Source organism: Manis pentadactyla, chromosome 9 (assembly GCF_030020395.1).
Source record: "Manis pentadactyla isolate mManPen7 chromosome 9, mManPen7.hap1, whole genome shotgun sequence".
In the NCBI taxonomy this organism is placed as follows: Eukaryota; Metazoa; Chordata; class Mammalia; order Pholidota; family Manidae; genus Manis; species Manis pentadactyla.
Window position 1 is genome coordinate 108,182,725 of NC_080027.1, and position 9,448 is coordinate 108,192,172.

Genomic DNA, 9,448 nt, shown 5'->3' on the forward strand with positions numbered 1-9,448 from the left:
CAGTTAGCGTACACTGGATTCCTAAAGGTCCCAGCAGGTCCTGCCTGCCCTGCTCCATCGGCACGTCAGTAAGAACTTGCTCATCCAGCTGTCTGGACGGCATGCTGGCCGGAGGGAAGTCTGGACACTGGAGCAAGGGTGGGGAGCGTGCAGCCCTGAGCACTGGGAATGTGGACAGGCCCAGGGAAAAATGGGGAAGGGAGTGGGAGAGAGGCATGTGGGGCCACAGAGAGAGGGACCAGCCATGTAGGACACAAGGAATGTCTGCCAGGGGACAGGTCAGAATTCCCCAGGGGAGCATGAAAGAGGGGCTAGGCCCCCTTTCCCTGCATTGAGCCTCACTTGCCAGAAGGCAGAGGCTCTTGCCTAGTGTCCTGCTGCAGCGGGCAGAGGGTTACAGGAAGTGGTGCTGAGGAAGGAAACAAGGACAGATGTGGCCTTAGAGGTCTGTCCTCAGGTTCTTGGGCTGGGGGCTTAAAGACCAAGGTAGCAGTGAAACAGAAGTCTTTGGAAACATCCCCTCCAGAATCTTGGGGTCACAACCAACCAGGTACAGTGTGAACCTGTGGCAAGCCACCCCTCCAGCTCTCACTGACCTTTCCACCTTTCTTGGCAGGGACCCATGCCCTTGGCTGTGATGCAGCCCCAGCTGCTGTCTGCTCAGAGGCAGCCTGTGTGACTGAGACGTCACTGCTCCAGCTGTTCCACGTGAGTGTAAGGCACAGGCCAATCCCTCGCCCTCTGGGAGAACCTGTCTGGGCCCTGGGTGGGGAAGGTGTTGGTCAGGAGGGAGGTCCAGGAAGACCTAGTCACAGAGGGGGCCCTGGGAGTCCCTATGCGGCCACAGGTTCATCCTATTTGGCTGCCCTCAGTTGCTGAGTTGGCCACCACTGAGTCCACGCTGTCCAGATCTGCGAGGCCCCAGGAAGGAGCACAAGGACACCTTTCTCCCATCCTCAGGAAGCTAAGCTGGTGAAAGCTGGTGTGATGGAGACTCCAGAGCACTAGCCATTGGGTCCTGACTCAGGCACTTGCTACTGTATGATTTTGAGCAAATCACTAATGGTTTGGTTTCCCCTTCTGCATGTGGGTTTCTGTGAAGTTCAGAGGAGGTGTATCAGTTATCTTTTGCTGCCTAACAAACTAGTACTAACTTAGCTTGAAACAGCACACATTGATTATCTCTCAGTTTCTGTGGATCAAGGATCCAGGTATGGCTAGCCAGGTCCACTGTTTCAGGGTCTGTCATGAGGCTGCATTCAAGATGTCCACTGGGGTTATAGTTTCCTCTGAAAGCTCAATTGGGGAAGGATCCACTTTCGCTCTCACTTATGTAATTGTTCAGTTCCTTCTGGGCTATTGGACGGAGGGCCAGAGGCTACCCTCAGTTCCCTGCCACATGCGCCACCCAACATGGTAACTTGCTGCGTCAAAAGCAGCAAGAGAGAGAATTGGCTAGTGGGCGGGAAGTCAAAATGTTACATAATCTATTCACAGAAGTGACATGTCATCACCTTTTCTGTATTCTGTTGATTGGAAGCATGTACAGGGCACACTCCCCCTCACGGGAGAGGTACACAAGGCATGACTTCCAGAAGGCAGAGCTCAGGGGTGTCTTAGAGCCTGCCCATTGCAGGAAGGGATGGAAACAGTGGTAAACCATAGAATGCTATATAGACGTAGGGAGTTGTTGTTATCTTTTGTGTCTAGTTGCAAAGAGAAAATGAGCCTGCCTGAATAACAGAGTCAGGGCAGGTGGGAATTGAATTGCTAAATTGTACCATTAGTACCCGGCCCTTGGGGAAACTGTCTGGGAACAGGCTGGTTCACCACATGCCCTTTGCACCCTTTGCAAAGGGTGCCTTCCTTGTTTATGACTGTAAAACTTAGGCAACCACAAAATGTCTGGGCCTTCCTTTTCTCCACAAATAACTGTGTCCAAACAATCTTTTAGAGTTTACAAAGGGCCTTGGCATACATAAATCTCACTTTTTCCTCACAATCTCACTTGTAAGCTAACTTTTTATTAAATTCCCTTTTATCAATGAGAAAGATCAGTTTCCAAGATGGGGTGACTGCTAAGTGGCACAGTTGGAACTCAAATGGCCCTTCAGACATGTGTCTGCCTGCAGACCAATCTCCACCATTTGCAGGCCACTTCTGCACACACTCATGGTCACGAAAGGGAGCAGGCCAGGAGGGCAGAAGGAGATAGGGTACTGCTCTTATGTGGCTTCATAATTCCCTGTGTCCTAAAACAGGCCGGGCATATTCCAGGGGGCCAGTCCAATACAGTGGGTCACTGCTGCTACGCCAGCTTCCCATCACTCAGTAGGCCTCTCTGTCTCTTAGGCGGCTCTCAGGGAGCCTGCAGGGGAAGCAGAACAGGATGGAGTGATGTTGTGAAGACACATAAATTCCCTCAAGGCTGAGGCTCATCTGCTGGCGCCAAATCCCAGTGAACCCCTGAAGCATGGCCCACCATGCTTTATCCGGACAAAGTTCAATTTGTCTTAAACTGAGATCCTCAAGTTTGCCCCTGGGAAGTGAGCTGAGAGATGCAACTTGCTGTCCCCTGGTGGTATCCCAGGGTCATAAACACCAGGCCTATGAAAGGAACGCTGCCTGATGAGATTATCAAACGTGTACTGAGTACCGCACTGAGCCAAGCACTGTGCAGAACGCTGCAGGGGGATAGCAAACAGTATAACACAACTCCTGATCCCAAAAGACTCATAACTTAGTGTAGGGGTCAAGATGTTCCCATGTGAAAGTTGACAAGCATCCTACCAAGACCGGTAGGATGGAAGAGTGGCATGTGGAAAGGCATTTCCCGGGGGATCAGAGAGAGAAAGAGCACTGCGAGGGAGCAGTGTAAGAAGGCTTCTCAGAGCCTTGGCAGAAGGGCAGGATTTAAATAGGTGGAGAAAGTGAGAGCGGGCTCTCGGCTCCTGGAAGCCCTCCAGGACCCCCTGTCATCTCCAAGAGAGGCAAATCCCAATTCCTTCCCTGGCTTATAGCTTCTGCAGCTTCATGCTCCTGCCCTGTCCCCACCTTTCCAGATTCTTCACAGTTCTTGAAACTCCACCGTGTTTGTTCTCCCTCCTGGCCTGTTCATCTCTTCACCTTGTCTGTTGGATGAGCTCCCACTCAGCTCTGAGGACTCAGCTCAAACATAACACCTTCTATGGCATCTTTCCCCAGATGGCTTAGTGCCCCTCCTCTGCGCTCCCACAGTTCCGTTGGTGTGTCTCTGTGTGTCCTACACCACAGCATGAGGGGTGTTAAGTGTCTTTTCATCACTGGGTTATGAGCTTCTTAAGAACTGGGACTGCTTGGTAGGCAGAGGATCATGTGAGAGGACAGCAGGAGGTGAGGAGGGAAAGATAAATCGGTGGTGAACGTGCAGGGATGTGGGGCAGGATGAAGACTTCGCAAGTTCATGCCCAGATAAATGCATTCCGCAGGCAGTGTGATGCCAGGAAGGCTCTGGAGTAATAGAGGCGTGTTAGGGCTCAGCCATGGGTAGCATGAAGGGTGCTCAAAACACAAAAACCAGTGGGATGGGTTAGGAAACCATTGCACCAGAGCAGGTGTGAGATGCAGAGTCTTAACTGCTGTGCAGACCCAAAGACTCGAGGAAGCCAAGAAAGATTTGAGGATTCCAAAGACTGGGCACCTAGGGGAACACCCTAGGCATCATCACTCTAGTGTGCAAAGTAATCACCTGGGACCTTCTTAAAATGCAGATTTGGACACATCAGGCCTGTGGGGGGGCCTGAGCTGCTATATTTCTAGCCCCTTCCCAAAGGCTGCGCATGCTGGCACCCTCAGGCTGCATGGTGAGCCCTGCTGGGTGAATTAGAAGCCGTATGGGTTACCCACAGAGCTTCAGAAGTGCAGTGATGAGCACCAAAAATGTCTTTGGGTGAAGAAACAGGTGCTCCTCCGGTCAGGTGGTCACAGCAGGGTGCACTGCTCTGTGAGCAGCCTGCAAACCCTACATAGCGGCTCCAGTGGAGCCATAAACAGACAGAGGGGCCGGGGCGGGGAGGCCATGTGAAGAGAGGGTGAGGACCTCACCTGCCATAACTGAGTGAGATGCCAGTGGGACAGCCGAGTGAAAGGCCTGTTTGCTAACAGTTGGAGACATAGCTGGAGACCCAGGGGCTATGTGGGCTGTGTGGGTTGATGTGTAGCACAGGGAGGAAAGCAAGAGGAGGTAAGATGGAGTTTGGGGCCTAATCTAACCCTTGGGTAACACTTCTTCCAACCTCTCCCGCCCTTTCATTGTCTTTCAGGTCACCATTCCCTTTACTGAACGTAAGTGCTTGTGGTCGTTCTTCTGTCCTCAGACGCCGTCTCCTCCCATCCTCCTGCTCCGTTGGCACAGCCAGCCTGGGCCCCTTGGGCCTGGGAGGCCCAGAATCCCCACCCAGTGGCCTGAAAGGGGAGTCAGCCCGAGGCCAGCAGCCCCCTGCCCAGGGCTTGCCCCTGCCCCTCAGCGGGACCCAACCCCCAGCCTCGCCACAGCCTTCCAGGAGCCGGAGCGCCCCTGCCTGCTCCTCCTGGGATCACCTGCCCTTGTTTTCCACGTGAGTTGGAAAGAGAGGAGACACCCCCAAAGGAGTGTGGGTTTGTGCCAGGGCAGAGCCAGGCGGAACTCTGAGATTTAGCCCCCTTCCCCTCCAGCCGAGGCAAAGGCTCAGAGGCGTGGGTATTTGTGCCCAGAGGGTGGTGATTCGGGGCATGGCCGTCGGGTGAGCCGGGCTGGGTGGAATCTCAGCGGAAGCTATCAAAGCCTCTCAGCTCATCTTGTGTGAAAGAGGGGTGATGAATGGCGACCCCCAGAGTTAATTTGAGGATTAACTGGGATAACGAGGGAGAGTTTAGCACACTGCCTCACAAGACTAATCCCTAAGCGAACCGGAACTATTGTTTTGTGTCTCAGAGTCAACAGTGGGAGGGTTTGGGGAAGGGACATGCAGAGCAGGACATAAGGAGAGGAGAGAGGAGAGGGAGAAGAGAATAAAAGGAGAAAGACAGCAAGAACCTTTGAGACTGGATAGAAACCGGGAGCAGAATTCCCTCTTCAGCTGGCACTCGGCCTCGTCTCTTCCTTCCCACCGCTGTGACTGCGCCCCACTCCAGGGCCCAGGCCACAGCCACTCTGTCTTCAGGCAGGCCCTGGTGTCCGGTGCCTGGGGCCCTCCCTGCTCCAGCTGCTCCAGCTGTGCAGAAAGTTCCCGGCGGGCTCCCTGCCCCACGCCTGGTGTGGCAGCGCAGCGGCCCCTGACCCCTCTGCACACGTCTTCGCAGAGTTTGATGGGGCGTTGGGCGGATGACAGCGGGAACGGTTGTGATCACTGGCGGAATCCTAGCCACGGTCATCCTCCTCTGCATCATCGCTGTCCTGTGCTACTGTCGGCTTCAGGTCAGTCCCCTGGGCCTGGGGCCATTCAGGGAGCAGAAACAGGAGGCCCACTTCAGGGGGACAAAGCCCCAAGCCCTGGAATGCAAGTGACCATAAGTCAAGGGACCTGGGAGCTGGGGAAGTTCAGAGGGGGCCGTGCATTACCCATACTCTACACACTTTGGGACACCCAAAGAGGGCTTGCTGGGGGAGATCCTGGCTCATTGAGTTGTGTCCCTGCCCAGCTGAGATTTCAGGAACAGTGGGAAGGGCACACTGTGGGGACACTCTGAGAGCTGCTCCCAGCGCCCCCAGCTCTGTCCTCAGCAGGCTGTATATCCCTCCCATCTGTCTCCCTGCCTCTTAACCATGGCCTGGCGTTAATACACTAGCAAGTAGGGGGAAGGAAAAGGGAAGCTGTTGGTCTTGCCAGGCTGGGAATACTTGCTTGTGGAACATGGGCTTCTGGTGTTGAGTTTTCTTCCCAGCACCAACAAAGTGTGGGCACAGGATCCTCGGGGGAGCCGGGCACGGTACCCATCCACACTCAAGGGCAGCATTCAGCCCTCGGGCATCTGCCCCCTCTCCCCCCAGTATTACTGCTGCAAGAAGAGTGGAGCTGCGGATGCAGACGAAGAGGAGGAGGAGCACGACCTGCCCACGCACCCCAGAGGCCCCACATGCAATGCCTGCAGCTCCCAGGCCCCAGATGGCCAGCGCAGCCTGGCGCCTGTCACCAGCGAGCCCTGCGGCCAGCCGTGCGTGGGGGCAGCCGGCCACTGCACCGGCTGCTCCGCATACAGCTCCCCCTTTTACATACGGACAGCTGACATGGTGCCCAATGGAGGCGGAGGCGAGAGGCTCTCCTTCACGCCCATGTACTACAAGGAGGGGGGCCCCCCATCACTCAAACTGGCAGTACCCCAGAGTTACCCGGTGACGTGGCCAGGCTCCGGGCGCGAGGCCTTCACCAATCCAAGGGCTATTAGCACAGACGTGTGACCCTCTCACCCCACACCCCCAATACACCAAGGCTGCTGCCCCATCAGGGCAAGGGGGGCAGCGGATGACCCCTCCAGCAGCCCACAAGGACTCTCTTGGTTTCTTTGGCTTTTCTTGTCCCACAGGGGAAGGTTCCCCAGGATTGAAGCTATTGAGAGCCGGAGAGCCAGGGTGGGGCCTGGCCCCGCGGCCCAGGGGCGGCGGCTGGACAGGCTGAGCGGGCAGCCCTGCCAGCTTCTCTGCTGAGAGCAGCGCGGCACCGCACAGCACCTGTCGCCTCCCTCACTCTCCCGGCTTTCCCGGACTGTGAGCAGAGGGGCACAGGGGGAGCTAAGTGCGGCTCAGGAGGCCTCAGAGTCCTCAGGGGATGACACAGGGCAGGAGAAGGGAGGAGTAAGGCTCTGTGAAATCTAAGGAGGAGCCAGGTTGGGAAGAGATCTCTTCAGGACTTGCTGGCTTGAAACGATCCAAGACCTAGTTTGCAGTGGGGTTTTGCACTCCGGTTATCATGGCAACTGTAGCTGCTCCGGTGTGGATGCTGATGCCTGAACCCCACAGCTGCTTCCGTCCCCTTCCTCCCAGTACGTGCTGAGCTGACTTTAAAGGCCGTGGCAGAAGGTTATTTGTGGGGAATGCACCAGAAAGTGACTGTCTTACCTTGTCTCCCCGCAAATCCTCTTTCTCTGCCTCGGAAACCAGCTGCCCTTGCTGGAGAACTTTTTTCAAATTTTGTTACTGGAGTTCGAGTAGCTTAGTAAAGGAGAACTTGCTGCTGTTGTCTGGGCTCTGACACTGAGCCATGTGCACATATACAGTCCTGCCAGGGCCTGTGCATCCTCAGGGGTGTACACACGCCGGTCACCTCCAGCACACACTGGCTGTGCCACCTTCCGGAGCTGCAGCGTGGAAGGGTCCCTGATGTACCAGCTGGAGAGAAAACTCTGACCCACAGACCGCACGGGTGAAAGTGAGGAAGGTCACCTGTCCCCACAGCGACCCGCTGGCTGGCCCAGGAAGAGCCTGCAGAGCGAAGCTGCGGAAGCCCCTCTACTCCAGCATGCCGTCGGGACGCCCTAGAGCCAGACCCCCTCGTTCCCCCAGGGACAGCAGCCCTCGCCGCTGAGCTTTGGAGGGATTCCGTTTAGCAATGGGGTTCCACCTTGCAGCCCTCCCTCCGCTGCCCCACCCACAGGCTCTGGGTGAGGGCCTGTTCTCGGCCTCTCCTCCAGCCCTGTGCCCACCCCCGCTTCCCGCCGAGGGCTCAGCCGTGGCCTTATGCTAGTTGAGCGAGTGCATCTGATGAGTTTTCCAGTTGCCTCTGCAGTAAGAGGTGGCTGCCCCCTTCTAAGGACATACCTGACCCCTACCCACTCCTGAGTCACCAAATGCTGCAGAAGGGAAGGAGCCGGCCCCTCTGCTGAAATCTTGGTTTTACACTTGAGAAAGGGCTGGTACAGCTGCAGGGGAGGAGGAGAAAGAATGCACCACACCTTGGGTATCACTCTGTTGGGGCCCTCGTCATTTTGCATCCCAGTCTGTAATTGAGGCACACTGGGTTGAGAATCAGAGGACCTGGGGTCTCATTACACTTTGGTCACTTACTAGCTCTCGGACCAGTTACATCTTCTCTGAGACCCCATTTTTTCTAGGGAAATGAGACTGGCCCAGACGGGCTCTGAGGGCTCCCCAGTAATCCTGCAGGAGTGGGATGCCCTTGCTAACTGCCTGGTCCTGTGTGCAGGGCTGCGGGTTGAGGGCTGAAAGACCACAGTAAAACACGAGATTAGCAGGCAAGACAGTTTGAATTCTCACTAAAAAGCAAATACGTTTGTCTGACTGTCCTACTGAGTGACATCAAATAGTAACATTTCTCTTATACCAGGAGGCAGCTGTAGGTGGGGATACTGTGCTGTGTCTCAGAGGCCAGAGGCACCAGCTTAGGACAGCAGCTTGCACATACCCCATCCCACCGCCCACTCCTACTGGGCCAAGCACACCCCACTGATGTGATCTGCTGGGTCTGGCAGCCCTCACTGCTGCCTGATGACCAGTCCCAGTGCCTGGCTGCCCTGGAATTCCCCAGCCAATCAGCCACACACAGGTGAGGCTCCCTCCTCACCAAAAGGTAATGTCCTTGTACCTCCTGCCTTTGGAGAAATCAAGGCAACCCAGTCCACTGTCAGCTGCTTCGGGCTCCTGATCTACTGGGGTCATTAGTGAAGAGCATCTTGTGCAGACCCGTCTCCTCCTATAGCTTTCTCAGCCTAAATCCTGTCAACCTACAAATCAAAACCTGGGTTTGGGGTGCTGGAGAGGTGGTGGGCCACGGCTCCCCGCACAGCCCCACACAGTCAGGGCTCAGGCTCAAGACAGCTCATCTCCCTGTGGAAGGAAGCCCACCGCACGCAACCACGCTGCGCTTTTTAGCTGCGGAGTCTGTGCTATAGGACACGATTTGGATGCCTTCCACACTGCACCCTAAAATGGAAGAGAAGGGAAGGCTGGGAACGCCTGCCCCTGCCTCCGTCCTGCCTCCGCCTCCACAGCACCGCTCCAGCTACAGACTTCTTGTCCTGCACCTTTGATAACTGCGAGTCACAACCAAGTGAATGTCACAATAAATGAGGAATTTGAAATAGAAATCTGGCAGGGTGTTCCGTTCTTCACCTGGGGAGGGGCAGCTGGATAGCAGAGGGAGCGCTCCTTTTCATCCCCCAGGATGTCCGTTTTCAGCACCAAAACCTGCCAGCTTCCTCTCCCCTCCTGCTTCCACACTGAAATCCCCTCGGCCACGTGGCCCGCTGACCCCCAGCGCCTTAGTCAGCGCTCACATCCAGGCCGGATGTGTTGTTTGTTGGGAAAGGGGGCCTGCTGGGTGGTTGCGGCTGCCCCCTGACGTGGAAGTGGCCTGGCTGACGATGGGGAGCCTCCCTGGGGAGCACCCCAAGCCTCGGACCCCTCCTCCCCCGCCCCACCTTTGCTGTCCGGGCCCATGCCCACACTTACAGTTCTGGTTTAAACTGCCAACTCTCT

General features: G+C 55.9%; 1 protein-coding gene across 1 annotated transcript; it reads left to right on the forward strand.

Moving 5' to 3' along the window:
* Positions 1-5,312: 5,312 nt before the first annotated feature.
* Positions 5,313-9,041, forward strand: FAM163A (family with sequence similarity 163 member A). Its single transcript, XM_036905924.2, has 2 exons — positions 5,313-5,434; positions 6,008-9,041. Exons 1-2 carry the CDS (start codon positions 5,342-5,344, stop codon positions 6,413-6,415), a joined length of 501 nt encoding a protein of 166 aa, XP_036761819.2. The 5' UTR covers positions 5,313-5,341; the 3' UTR covers positions 6,416-9,041.
* Positions 9,042-9,448: the final 407 nt, after the last annotated feature.